At 40.7% G+C, this 15,523-nt stretch overlaps 1 protein-coding gene across 3 annotated transcripts in view; it reads left to right on the forward strand.

Annotated features, from left to right (window-relative positions):
• The window catches only part of LOC109961087 (zinc finger matrin-type protein 4), a 43,422-nt gene that overhangs the window by 10,094 nt on the left and 17,805 nt on the right, over nt 1–15,523 (forward strand). For 2 of the 3 annotated variants that reach the window (XM_020601675.1, XM_020601676.1), the window contains exons 2-3: nt 7,438–7,554; nt 11,216–11,308. In XM_020601675.1, the coding sequence (XP_020457331.1) occupies nt 7,444–7,554; nt 11,216–11,308 (204 nt within the window). In that variant the 5' untranslated portion in view covers nt 7,438–7,443. Of the gene's footprint in view, nt 1–7,437; nt 7,628–11,215; nt 11,309–15,523 lie in introns of all 3 variants that reach the window. The other variant, XM_020601677.1, reaches the window with a different exon arrangement.

Below are 15,523 nucleotides of genomic sequence, written 5' to 3' on the forward strand. Positions count from 1 at the left end.
GAATTAAATGGCAGAGGGGGCAGAGTCGTGACTGAAGCAGGCAGTTTGTACAGTAGGATGGTGTGGGTGAATTTTATTTTAAACTTTAGTTACTCTTCTTTCATGCTCCAATTTTTATTTAATTTGTTTTTTTCCTCTTTATTTTTTTGACTGTTGACTAGTGCTACTGCAGCTGGAAGCTGTTTTCTAACACGTACACACTCACACTCAAGGGCTAAGCAAGCTCCACAAGCTGACCCCAAAAGCCAAAATGAATCCTTTCAAAGTAATAAACTCCCACTGTCTTTGAGAACAGAGCCATATGCACAAAAAAATCCTACAGTGTACAAGTTAAGCACAATCAATTATCATAATGGCAATCCTGAGATAATATAGACAGCCTAGCCGGGAAATATAGCCAGAATTGCCTTTTATCACTATTAGGGCTGTATTAAATTAACACTGACACTGGCCTGTGCAATTATTCCAGCTCAGTCGCACAGTAGGTTATGCAGCTGGCGATGCATACAGCAGCAATCAACGGTGTGTTTGTAAGCTTTCACTGAAGGAAATCTAGCACTCGTACATGCAGAGCCACACACCTTATACAAAGGTGTAATAATAAACTCTTTTTAAAATTGTATTTTATTTTTTTACCTCTAGTTTATTGTGGTGGTCCCTGCAGGCATGACAGCTCACATTTACTGAACTAAACATACACACTCCCTGACAGACACTTCAACACAGACACACAAGCTATATAAAATAGGAGCCCAGTGACTGACAGTTGGTCCTACAAGGAGATTTATGTACATATCCCCTAAGGACCAAAATACATCATCAACTCTCAGACGTATTGTAAGGGAACTATTTATACACTTGCTTTATAGTGAAATCACCAGACTCACCGTGAGTGGGAGGCATTCAAATGAATTCCACAGTGTAATATTTATATTGGTTGAGCCGTTTGAACAAGGTGCTTATGCTGCTAATTACAATAGCAAGAGGAATATTGTCACTTTGCTTATTAGCAGTTCAATACTGCAGACAAATGGAAAGACAGGGGGAGGACCAAGAGACATGAAGGAGAGCATAGTCTCTACAAAGCACTATTTGGCTTGTCTGACTTCAGTTGCTCGACTTACTGTAATTTTATGCCTGATTTACGTTACATTCAAGTTTCTTTCCATTGTCTTGATTCTATTATTTGTATGTCTTACTCCAGCTATGTCATGGGAGTTTGCTCCCTCAATAGTTTTGCACTAACTTGCTCACTGGTATAGCTGCCTATTGTACATGGAAATACAATATAATTCATGTGAGATTTTGTTTGGGTTCATGGAAAATATATTAATGAAAAACAGAATTATAATATTATTCTTAGGTGCTCTTCATGCACTGCCTACCAAGGATGGTCTCTGTTGTGTATTATACTGAGCTGGCTCTGTGCCGCCGACAGCTAAAATCTATGAAGCTTGTGCTTTTGAGCTTAGCGCAATACCTTGTTTAAAGCCCCTCATTTTATTGATCATGTCTTTTTCTTGCTTTTGTTGGATCCTCACACTATGCTTTGACATTACTGCACTCCAAGGTCTAATATGCTTGATACTGAATGTATGAATTAAGGTTTTCAGTGCAAAAACCAGCACAGTGTTTAGTCTATAATAATTGCCCTACAGCTTTCAAGGGGAACGTATAAAGATGAAAACTTTGCCAGGGAAGTTACTCAAAACAGGATAAGGACATATGGGCATAATGTGCCAGAGTTTAAAAAATAAAAGTGCAATTAGTTGTTAATGGAACAGACAGACCCCAACAGTTTTGTAGCATCTAGCATAGCATTCCCCATATGTTATAGTAACATAACAACCCCCATTCAAACTTCAGGCTGCCTTTTGTCTCCCCCCATTAACTTGGTGTGCCTAAAGAGTGTTACTGAAAACACGCACACTCTGAGAGAGACACAGAGAGGCTTGGTTAAAGTGGGAAAACTTAACTTTTCCCAGGATAATAGTCTTCGTTCACCCTCTAATGAATCCATATTGTGGCCTCAAGCAGTGGATTTGCTATTAATACCATTAACGAGTAATGACGCATAGAGGGAGAGATAATCAGAGCTAGTACCACACCACCCTCATGAATACAAAGGTCTTTTGAAGGCAGAGAGGTTATAAGGCACAATTAGATGAGATTAATAGCCCTAAGAAAGCACCTCCTGTTCAATCTCATTCGAACTTTGATAGGCATTTTGATGTTTTTTTAAAAAGGGGTGTGTTTCAGATTATTTGGCAGCTTTGATTAGTGTGCTTCGCCATGTAACAGCTTCAACCCTGGTTGCAAATTGTATCGCAAAAGCAAGATGGCTAACCCCATATTTATAATATTTTGGCTTTTACATAATGGCAGGAAGACATTACGTGTAAGTCATTGTTATATATACACCATTCTCAAATATTATAAGAAAAATATCTGGAGGTGTCACTCAGAGGAATGAGGAGTTTCACTTGTTTTCAGTCATGATCCAGTAGCATTTCTGTTCTTCTTCCTCCAGAGTAGATAAGTCTGTCTTTTACCATCTCTCATGAGTAACCCCTGCCCTCAAGGCCATATTTCCACCACGGGGAGAGAAAGAGGGTAGAAGAGATGAACGAGTATAGTGCCAGTTTGTATGACTGTTTTAGACTCAGTTTTAGATGCTCCATACATAACTCTGAAAAGAAAATACCAAAAATGGAATTTAGGGCACATTAGGAAAAACACAGACACGTACAGTGGACTCAGGGAGGAGTGTGTGACTTGACCCTGGCATTTTCTTTGCTTTGAGTTCACAGTCTGGCTGTTAAAATTCATCCTCCTGGTTTGACTATGGTGACTCCATTCTCTCGGTCTAGCACGTTCGATTGCTACTGTAAAAAGGGGAGGGTTGTTAATCTCAAAGCGAATGTGAGGGGGGCAGGCGAGGAGAAGATTACATTACCAAGAGTAAAACAAGAAAAGAAAATGTAATATAGAACATCAAAGTGACATGGTTGAGTGCCTTTACGATATAGGGTTCCCCTTTATTAAATCCGCAACCATTTCTCTTGTTATTCCCGCTTGCGACTCGTTAGACAGGTCATTGGCTCACAGGCTGATGTCAGTATTTCATTGTCTGCATGCAGTTAAAGTGACAGTGAAATCAGAGAAGTACTTTATTTCAAACGAGACGAGAACTATTTAAAATGTGAGCACCGAGGAAGTGATGAACAGACAGGCCAGTTCACAGCGCCAACGCTTCTGGTGAAGCAGAAACGGGAAGATTGAGGAGGGAGGAGAAGAAGGAGGGAACTTAAAAGAAGCCCTGCTGCCCCAACAACCTGCTCTTCCCTTTCTCCTCATCCCTCAGTCTCTCTCTCTCTCTCTCATATTTCTCTTTTAGATCATATTAAGTAAACATCTGGCCAGTAAGTGTGTGTTCTCAGGCCAGAAGACAACTTGGATTGAATTTGTAATTAGTCTCTGAACCCCCCACCATCAGGGTAAAATATTACACTAGATACACTCTGATTATAGTACACTATATTATACTATCTGTTGGTACAATAGGGCTCTCATTCAGCATGCTATCTAGTTGCAAATAATACTACAGACTCATTGATATTCTAAGCTCAGGTGACAGAAAACAGTTTAAGTGGTTGCATTTATTAGACAAGAACAAAAAGCCCCATCCAATTCAGTGCCAGCTCTTTAATGAATGGTGGGCCAGAGGCTGTGATTTCAGGGAGGGCCCAGAGTTCACATCCATGTTAAATACTTGATGTGATCTTAAAAGAGAATCCCAGTAAGGTTCTGCCTGTCTTCAGATGCCTCGGGCTTTCATGTTCTTGCAAGGACTCATTTAGTTTTTGCGGCCCTGTTTCTGAGTTGAGGAATAGTGTAACATTAATTTCTTTCCTAATTTGAACAGTCAGACATTTTGTCTGTTTTATAGATATTTGCCTCAGAACTTTAACATAGAATTTAATTAATTTGTAATTTAATCACTTTTGTTGGCCAAGTATGTTAAACACATGAGAAGTTTGTCTCGGGTTCAAAACTGAGGCAGCCATCTGCAGTGGCACCTCACGCACACACACACCAATGGCGGCGCTGTCCCTGCATCGGTGAAACATGTCAGGTATTTGTGATCATGAGCAACGAATCCCCCTGACAATTGTGGAGGGAATAGGTTTGAAAAGGGGCATGTGACGCTACAGTGACTGCCACGATAAACCATTGAGTTGTGGAAAAAACATTAGTGGTTTTTATTTTTATAAAGCCAACTAATTGTCTTTATGATATGTTGCCTATTATTCGTATATAGTTGTATTGTAGTTTAGACAAACTGTGTAATCTTTGCTATAAATGCTCACAAATCCACAGTATGTGTTCAGTCATAGCAAGCAGCTGATTGGAAAAAACAGGTTTATGCATCTTTAAGTTTTTGACCTTTGACTTGATTGTAGATCAACTTTTTTTTACTTGTCAAACATTTCCGTTATAATTGAATGCATGCAGCGGTCTCTGTATGCACCTGAGTGAAAAATAAAATACTAATTTTATTGTAAGTTTAGAATGTTTAACCCATGCCTGTAGTTCATGTTGGTTTCAAAACTGATGTCAAGATAAATAACTTAGATTCTCATACTGTAAAACACAACATACAGTCCAGTGAACAGTCGTTCTTCTGATTAGGTGGGAGTGAACAAACTTTTCAATTAAGATTGCTGAACCCATGTAATGTAAAATATCACATTCAGTGCACTGACTGCAGACCTCCCCATCCCTCCTCACTCTCTTTTTAACTTTCTTCTTCCTTCTGCTGCTGGTTTTTTCCACTATCTGCTTCTCCATCTTTTCGCCTGCCATTTCATTAATCCCACCGACAGATTGCCTCTGTTAATTAGTCTGCATCTCCCATCTTGCATGTCATAATTAGAGGTAAAGGAGATATTAGGGTGATAAGGATATTTCTGCAGTCACACTCCCTTTTAATTAGCCAGAAGATTAAAAGATAGACTCGCTTATGCCCACCTGACATTCAGACGGACAGTGAAAGGTCTTTCTTTTTTGCCACAAAATTCTGGGAGAACACAAACTGAGCAGCAAATTTAATGTGTCAGTTTACAAAATATCTCTTCCATCATGTATCACATAGTGGAGGTAATAACATGTCCATGCCTCAACTCCAAACAAGGTTCCAGCTTGTCATCGGTGACATTTCAGAATCAATATTATACCTCACAGACATGTATAACTTGCCCACAAAGTTGATCATAAAAGCTGTTGTTCTAACCAAATGTGCCGGGGTCATACTGTAGGTTCAATTAGATAATAGAGGAAGTGTCTGTGCAGCAAGTGTGTAGTTAATAGGACGGTCCAGGGTGCACTAAACAGACAAGGTTAATTACCAGGCACTGTGTGAAGGGGTGTGTGTGCGTGTCCATTGAAGCATTGAACAAATGCATTCGCTAAAGGTAATTACACACTAGACTTAAGATGAAGAATACCAATTGTTGTCGCTGCATATCCTGGCTGACACATGGAGTAGATTTTGCCTGATCTTCTTGCTAATGTTGCATGTCTTGGGTTACCATGCCAGACAAATGGTGTTATTCTTTCATAGTGTAGTTACTGGAGCTGATCTCTGCAGCATCCATGTATCTTGGGCTATGAAACACTTTTGCCCCTGCAAGCATCCTGTCCTGTCATTTCTTTGGAAGAAGGCGCTCATCCAGTTAATGGTTGATGTTCCTGAACCATTCCCTACAGAACCGTTACTCACCCTGGTCTCGTCAGAACAGTGCCTACAGGGCGCACATAATGAAGAGAATAGAAAATTGAACACAAGACCCCAGAGCACACCATTAAACCATTTTCTATTACAGTACTCAATATAAAAGAAAGCACTGCTGTCAGGTTTTTAAGAACCCAGAGTCACGGCACCCAGTAGGATGCTCAGGTCTCTGTGGTTTTACTGGTTGGACAATACCAGCACTGACAAGGTTTTAACACAATGTTTCTCAGCAGGATGTTTTGGCTGGAGACCTTTTAAACAGTTTATAATCCCCAACAAAGCTGCTTTTAGTTATACTGTTTGGTATTAGGCATTATTACTTCCTACCAGACATACTGTGACAGAACAGGATGCATTGTTATAAATTAAACTCTCAACTCCACTTTGACCAACTACATCATACTTCTAACACATTCAACTGTAAAAAATAATAATAATAATAACACATTGAAAAATACTAATTATGAATGAGTACATATACAGATAGGATACAAGTTTAAGGAAAAACCTCGACGCAAGCAGACGCTGGTATGGTCTGGGTCCACTTGCCTCCTGAGAGGGAAGGATCACTGCAAATCAATACAAAGCTTTTGTGAGCAGTCACATTTATCCTAGGATTAAACTTTCTATCCTGATCGGGGGGGGTTCTTCCAGGATGACAGTCCCCCCATCCATGGGGCACAACGTTAGGGTTTTAGACTTGTTTCCTGTTTGGGACTTTTTATTTGTAAGGGTTTCCTGTTTTGTGCCATCTCACCTGCCTCAGATTTACTCTGGTCCTTGGTTAACACTTATTGCTTTCACCTGGTGCTCATTGTCTGGATGTCTCAAGCCTTTATACTCTCCTAACATCTCTCAGTTGTTTGTTGGTTCATCTGCTCACCACACCCTGTTTTCTCCTGTTATGTGTCCAAATCTCCTGTTCTGTCTGCCGCTTATAGTTTTGGACTCTTCTCCCTTGCCTTGTTTTTGGATTTTGTTTATTTTGGACTTACCTGCCTCCTTGGGTTTTTGGTTTGTACCCGTTGGTTGTTTTCCTTGTTACATATGTTTCATTTTGCTCATTTAATTCATAGTGCTCCCTGGCTGTGCTGTGTAGTTGTAAGTTTTCTGTAGGTGTCTTTTGGTATTCATGCTGAGTTACTGAGCACCTGCTTGTGTCTGCATTTGGGTCCTCGACTGAGCCTGAACCTTGACACATGAAAGGTCACTGAATGTCATCAGATCTCAACCCAGTTGAACACCTTTGGACCGACATCTTAGACAGAATCTCCACCACCATCATCAAACACCTAATGAGAGAATATCCTTTGGACCGTGCCGTTCAGAGACTTGTAGAATCAATGCCAAGATGAACTGAGATGCAGAAACTTAAGTCAGAGCCGCAGGCCATCATTTCCAAGGCTGGAGCCAAAGTCATTGATGAGAGAATGTTCTGACACAGAGGATCGACGTATTTTGGGCTGAACTGTCACAACCAATCTGTCATTCTGAAGGAAACCATTTTTAAATTGAGATGCATGCATGCTCGTGCACCTCTGGCACACACTGTAGGCTTCACTGACACTTTATTCAGTTGTGGCTTTAATCATATTGATATTTGCGTATGTCTGTCTGTGTGTGTGTGTGTGTGTTTTGTGTAGTCTCAGATGAAGATGAAGTCTGCGGGTGTCGTGGATGGAGGCTTGTTCACAGAGAGCTATTGTAACATCTGCAATGCCCAGCTCATCTCCGAGTCCCAGCGCACCGCTCACTATGAGGTGAGTCCATCTCTGCTCGATTTGGAGGATGTGTCTCAGCTTTCTCTTTTTGGCATCACTAAACATACACAAGGTGAGTAAAAGAACACATAAAGGAATGTTCATCAAAAACAAACAATAATAATAATAATAATAATACTATGATTTACAGCTTTGACAGTCACATTTCTGCATTGTACACTTTGCATCAGCCTTATTTGGACCAATATGTGCTTGCGCTGTTTAAGACAGTGTTCATCCGTTATACAGTACGTAGACTTAATGCAGCTTGGTAGTCACTAGCACACGCACACAGGGTACATATCTTAGTTAGATAATGCACAGGACTGATAATTTAATGGTCACTCATTAAATTACAGTACGCTTAGTGAGTCTGTTGGGAGGTAGACTACAGTACATTAAAACAAAGATCAAAGATTGTGTGTGTGTACATGCTGTAGCATTTACATGTATGCATGTACTGCATTAAGTTTGTCCTTAATTACAAGACGATTTGGATTAAACAGGCAGACTAATGAGGACAAGGCACTTATCTGGAAAGACTTTAGCAACGATGACACGGTGTGTTTGAGTCCGCATGCATGTGTACCAGCCACATTCACTTGATGGTAATCAGGCTTTCAACCCAAGTCCTAGAAAAATCTACAACCTTAGGTTGTGCAGACAAATGGGCAAGCTGAGCCAGTGCATGTCGTCAGTGTCACCCTTTAAGAAAGGTCCCTGTTGAGGTCGGTAGAAAGAAATATTTTGTGTTGACTGTTTTCAACATGGAGATACCAGCAGCCTAAAAGTGTTGTTATGGGATGAATTATTGAGGAGTCCAGAGTTTAAAAGGGCAGGGGATGCCCTTTCATTGAATCTTTTGGAGCCCCAGATGAGATTTAATACACTTTTGTTTACATTTATCATAAACAGTATATATCTCAGTTGGCCTGCTCATGAGCTTTGCTGTTTTGGGCTGCATTCACCTTCACTTCAGTTTTATTTGTGTAGTGCCAAGTCACAACAAAAGTCATCCCAGGGCACTTTTCAAAGTAAGGCCTAGACCGTACTACTACTACTTATTATTATTATTATTATTATTATCATTACTGAGGGCTACATGTAAATTATGGTAAACCATGCTCCAATCCAGAAAGTGGCAATAATGCGCCTGAAGCTTTTTGCTAACTGACAAAAATGCCAGACTTGTATCTTGAGCGCTTCAGCAGTTTAGTTACAACAAATAGCAGGTAGCCATAACAGCTATTTAGCTAACATCTGTCCTTAAACGAATACTTACAAATTGATGGTATACATACATATACCGTATATGGTCTACAAGCTAGAAAAAAGGTGCACTGTCTTCAGGGCCTCTCATTCGTTCTACTTCCGCACCCACCCAGATTATTAAACAGTCAGATAACTAGTACAACAAAATAGTTTGTTTACACTCCTGCCCCTTAGAGAGTCAATGCATAGCAACGTCATTTACCGCTGTCTGTTATTGTAATGTAGTAAGTAGTGACGATGCAGAGGGTTTTCTTGTGCTGCGCTATAGGACCCAGTCTAAGCATTGAAGCGTGAAGCACAATGTCTTGTCAGAGTCTCCTGTTTCTTTCTTTGTGTGCTGTTCAGTCATGATATACAATCAAAACATACAATTACATTTTCACGTGCCAACTGTTAATTCCACAAATCACATGGATTGAGCAGTAAAGTGATTCCTTCAGTGGGAATTATTGTTCTGAATGAAACCATCTTAAGAGATTTGACAAATGTTCTCATTGTAATTTAATCATGTCCATCTCTTATCCATCCAAGGCTTGGTTTTTATTTTATTTTATTTTTATTTTATTGTTTTTTTTGTGCTTCTTTCCTTCTATAATGACAAGCCCGACTCATGCCCCTGCACTCTGTGGTACAGTAATGTGTAAATGTGGCACTATAGTTAGAATGTCTATGACAGTGTCAGCACTCGCTTCTGGAAAATTGCACCAGCAGTAGAATATATAGATAATACTAGATGTCATATAGTGCCTAGGTTGGTCAGAGCATACCAATAAAATATGTATGGAGCAATATGTCAACCTTGCTGCACACAAACACACCGAGCTATCTGAACACACACACACACACACACACACACACACACACACACACACGTCTAATCTTTTCCCTGCAGTGTGTCCAGTGACAATTAGAAGCTTCAAGAATATCTCATTGTCCTTTCATATAAACAGTACTGTATATTTCTGCTAATTCTATCTTGTAGTTTTTATAGTGTAAAGGCCAGTAACAGAGGCAGTCCAAAAAATAAGTAAAAGCCACAGAGATAGGTGGGTAGAAAATAAAATAACAAATGATTAACCTGTACGAAACTCTTGAACCATATTTCACCAGAAGCTTTTGATATTACAGCAGCTTGTATATTAATTTATCCCTTATTCTGTTATTTGTTTTGCTAATTTTTTACCGCTCAATGATCTATGTTCACAGCAAAATCTGAGTAAATGAATGTGTTTAAAGAACAGATTAAGTAAGCACCAAGTTAATTGAATTCTAAATTAAACAATATAAAGTGTGTTTTCAAATAGTAAAGCTCTCACTTCCAGCGATTGGCCAGACAAAATGCAAAGCATTAAACATAGCCAACAATGCTGCACTATTGAGAGCAGACATTAGATCAGTCTGAATCTGAGCCACATTTCCATTATCATAAGGGCTGAAGCCTTTCATGAATAACCTGTAACATTTTCATATAAACATAAAACAGGATATATCAGCCTCCCCATAGCAAACCTCAGTTTCACTGGTTGTACAAATATGATATGCATACCTTATTTACAAGGTTGGAGTGACCCTACTCAGCTAGAACAGATGTCCTGGGGATGCACAAATACTGTCACGTAAACATCAGTCAGAGAAATCTTTCAACATCTACAGTATGTATACTCCAGAGTAGGGGGTGCTGCAGATACAGTTCTTCATGTTTGTGCTAATTATGTAGGAATCGTGTTTAATTGGAGCGCTGCTCATCCCAAACATTAGCACTGCAACTGCCAGCCTGCGTTAACCGAGCAGCTGCTGTAGCTAAACCACACAGGTGCCAGACACCAACTCCTGGAAGTGCACAACTTTATACTGTACATCAGTGTTTATCAGCACAGCTGCCACAGTGAGCACAGAAAATTAGTTTTATGATGACGACAGCCCTTATGGCCGCTCAGGAAATGTGTAACTCCATCCAGTAAACAGCCAGGCACCATCTAGTGGCAGAACTCGGTGCTAAATACATTCTCTTATATGCATTGTTGGTTATTATATATTTAATTAAATTATTAATCTAATTAACAATTGATTGGGATCCCTAATTTGAGTCATCCAAATTATTCTCCCCCTCCCTTCCTAATAGAGTATGGTGCCAGTGTGAGCTGTGAAGTACTCCCCTACCCATCATCTTACTCGGGGCTTCCAGAGAGCTGAGCCTGGCCTGGTCTATTAGTCACCTAGCAAGGGGAAAATGTGTGCCGGTCTCATCAGACGGAAAAGAGATAAAAGCTCAGAGAGAGCTGGCAATGTGCAGTGACAGACCCACTGATTCCCCCCCTTGACAAAATCAAGCTTAGTTCACTGGCTGACACTGTTACTCTCTCTCTCTCTGTCTGTCTCTCTCTCTCAGAGTAAGAAACATGCCAACAAGGTACGTTTGTTCTACATGCTTCACCCTGAAGACGGAGGACCACCTTCCAAAAGACTGAGGCCAGATAACCCAGTATGCTCTCGAGTGTGTGTGTGTGTGTGTGTGTGTGTGTGTTTGTGTTGCACAGTATACAGTACATTAATTAGATTTTCTCACCTCAAGTTAATATTTCTAACTTTTAAGATACATTAATGAACTTAATGACTCAAACACTGACTGGTTTTGACGTGTCATCAAACTGTAGTAAGTGTGAGAATGTTTGGGGAAGAGGACCTTCATATGCTTGCTGAAATGTGTGAGTCCGTGTGACATAACTTGAAGCCTTTTGCCCTGGCTGAGCTTGGCACCGTAACCAAAACTCACTGGAATGTTGTTTGTTTGTTTGGTTGTGTGTAGTAATTCCCTCATGAAAGCTTATGCTTTAACTGTGTTGTTTAAAATTTAGTGGACACAGACACCACCAAGTAGCTTTATTTCTGGCTAATGCAGGGAGGTCAGTGCACTACAAATGTGTGTGTGTGAGTGTGAGTGGTGTATTTCTGGGGCCCTGTTCTAGAGTGAACAGTTTTAACATTGAAGGATCTGGTCACATTGCAGTCCAGTAATAAGCACAGAGCAGTACTGTGTTGCTGCTTTACACCATATGTGCTGATGGATTACCACTCTTTATTGATATGTGACACCTTGGTCTAGTCTTTTTAAGTAAAAAATTAAAATTAAATAAAATAGAAATCTGAAAATGCAGTATTTTTAAACTGTAAAAATGACCTTCAGTTAGAATTTGCCACGATAAAGCTATGCCAACTGAAAAAGGCAAATAAAACAAGCAGACCTGAATCAGTCACACGGGCACCTGCTGTTGTGTTTAACAGAAGCTGCCCAATAACATGAGAAGCTGACACACACGTCGCACACTGCAGACCCTCCTGAAATAGGCTCACTTATGAAATGTCGCATGGGTTTACAAACACAATCCCATATATTGTAGAAATGCACACACCTGCGTCTCCATCTGTCTCCCTAAGTGAATAAGACATGACTCAGCCCCCCTCAGCTTTCGCCTCATACTGAATACACACACAAACAGACCAGGGGCGTGCACACACAAAGACACTCACCTCATCTGCCGTACTGTGACCTGTGAGCATCGCAGCTAGCACTTTGTTCACCTTTCACACAGAGATGTGACACGGTTTATCTGACAATACTGGGAACCAGATGGAAGATGAACAGCTCTCCAGAGATTCTCACCATTCAGTTTGGTAGAAACATCTTCAACTTGTTCCATTTTTGTTTTCTCCCAGGGGAGGTTTAGCACACCCTTTCTTCTTGATCCTTTTTCTTTAGCACATCTGTGTTCTCACACTGATTGACATGGTGCAGTCCAGTGGGAACAGCAAAGGGTAATGCCTTATTTTACAGATTTGTAAATTCCTGTTTATTTCTAAATAGCATCCTAAGAAGTTTCTTGGATGGAACAATATAATATGGTAACAATTATAAGTAAAATTAGACAGTGATCAAATGGTACATTTCCAGTTATTTCTAAATGCTAAGTTAGCACAAGCTTGTAAAATGATAAATTTGTTCACAAACAACCATCCAGTTCAACATAAATGAAGAATAGCTTTTCAAATAATAAATAAGATAGATTACAGAGTGAATGAAATGCCATGCTTTGTGTTTTTGTGTATAGGTTTAAGTATTTGCCACAAAGTAAACATAAAGAAAGTAGGTCATAAAGGTGACTCTAGATGAAAGCACATGGGATTGTTCTCCACACTGCACTTTCTGCAGTTTTCTACCTGAGCAAAGGGCAAGATATAACAAAATGCAATTTTTCCTCACCTTTTATTCTCCCCCCAGTGCTGTTATTTGCTCTGTCGCGTCTTTTAATTTACACTTTCAGTGCTTCTTGAAGCTCCAAATGAGTGTCTGTTTCCTCGCACTGCTCTATGTGTATATTTGGCAATGTTTCCCACAGCGCCTCGACACAGAACAGTGGGAGAAGTAAGGAGAAAGTGAAACAGAAGGAGAGGAAGATAAACACAGCTAATTAAGAGTCTATTGTTAGATGCATGAGCAGGGTGAAGCCACCCAAACACGAAATCTTCTATGATACAGATATAACTGTCAGGCAGAGGATAAACAGGCACACATGCAGCATGTGTGCACACAGACAGAAACACACACGACAATTAGGTCATATGCAAATTGGTCTCAGATGTTTAAGGTGCGACAGGTAGAGGCACTAAGGAATGAAACACACAGGGTATGAAATTAGTGAGGAGAGAAAGTCTAGAAATCAAAAATGAAGAAACAGAAATGTTGATGACTTTCAGCAGAGACAGAGGACGGAGGAAAAGAGTGAGTCAGAGATGCTGATTATTGTTTAAAGTGGTTCTGTAGAGTGGCAGCTGTAATGAGCTGACAGTTATTCAGATGTCAGTCACCCACACACACTTGAGATTGTTTATAAGTTTTCCCCACCGTTTCTAAATCCCTAGTGTGGCATCTGTTGTCTTCTTTCAAGTAGATGCTTTATTTGTGTTTCAGTCTCATCTCTGTCGGCTGCATCTTGGCTTTTTTATCAGCGTTTTGACAGGTGATACCACGGCAGGTTGCCACAGAGAATCAGCTCAGCCTTTCTGTCCTCAGTTTAAAAAGCGCAGTGTGGGACACTGGCTCACTGCAGTTGATTTTCCTCATTCTGGTACAACAAGATTTGGGTAAAACAAGATCAGCGTTGCCCATGGAAGTTAAGAAATAGACAACGTAGGCGAGGAGGGGAGGGGAGTGGAGGGAAAGAACATTAGAATGAATGGTGAAAGAACAGAGAGAAGATGGAACAGAATGAGGAGAGATGGTTATGAGGGAGTGGGTGAAATGTAGGCAAAGAGGAGGGGATGGAGGGAAGGAGGGGGAAAACTTTCTTCCTGGAGAGAGGAGAAGTAAGACTTGTACTTATGGACAGTATGCACACACTTCAGCTGGCAGCATGACACAATGCAGAGAAAAAGAAACTGGTGGAGGAGGGAGGGCTGGTACAGTTCCTAGCAAGCCTTTAACATGATCACAGCATGGACAGACACAGGGGAGCAGAGGAGGTGAGGTGAGAGAGGGGGAGGAGGAGATGGGGTGGTGAGAGCCTGCCAATACAGATAAATCTTCATCCCACGACACAGAGTCACTGAGACTGGTGCCCGCAGTGGGTGGGAGGATGCAGGGCAGGAGAGAGAGATGCTGGGAGTGAAGGCAGGGCAAGAAGACAAAAAGCAAAAGAGGAAGAAGAGTGAGCAAGAGAAGAAGAAAAAGAAAGAGGTGGGACAGCTGACAGACAAAACTAAGCCTGGAAGGTAAAAGTGTCCTTAGTTCCCACATCCACTGCCCCTGATGTTAACCAGACCTGACACAGGATACACTGAAAACACACACACATCCACAGACACACAAGATGTGGTGGTGCAGACACTTTTCTATTATTGCCCTCTCTCTTGTCAAGACTGAGGTCTTACTCTTCCAACACAACTGGACACACACTGGTAAGAAAGAAAGAAAGGCAAAGAAGAGACGTGCAAGTTCAGAAGAGAATAAAAGATGAGTCAGAGTCGGTTTGAGTAGTGAGAAGAAAGAAACTGGGGGGACATTTAAAAGGTTACACTGAAAGTGTGAAATATTGATAGTTTTTGAAGACATTGAACCATGTTAGATTTTTTTTATGCTGTCCCCATTTTAATTTACTGTATATTTAACTATGTGGGCTGTTGAACAGCCAGATGTGAACGTTTATAGTAAGAGCTCCCCAGCCGTGGACATCATGTTGTTTAAATAGGCTCCACTCCTCTATCAAGGCTCTCCACAAAACTTTTGAATCTTGCTGCAATGATGCGAATCCCATTCACCCTCAACAACATTAGTGAGGTCAGGAACTGATGAAGGCTTGGGTTATAGTCGATCTCAATTTATCCCAAAGGCATTGGATGAGGTTGAGGTCACGACTTTGTGCAGGCCTCTCAAGGGGTACACTCCACTCGCCTTGATCCCCGCTCAAGCTGGAAGTTGTTCAGGTCCTTCATCTTGAAGGCCATCCCAAAGGTCCTTTTTCTGCTCTGAGGAACAAAGAGGGCTCTCTGGGGAGCCATGAGCGAAGATACACTAGACCATCTGTCATGGAAGTCTTTTAAAGATCCATTTATGGAAATCTGTTGGCAAATGGACTTTGACTGGACTGATATTCTGTATGCAGATCTTTCTCTGATATTCCCCTGGTTCATAGTTCAGGGTTTT

The sequence above is a fragment of the Monopterus albus genome, unplaced genomic scaffold, assembly GCF_001952655.1.
Source record: "Monopterus albus unplaced genomic scaffold, M_albus_1.0 scaffold52.1, whole genome shotgun sequence".
NCBI lineage: Eukaryota > Metazoa > Chordata > Actinopteri > Synbranchiformes > Synbranchidae > Monopterus > Monopterus albus.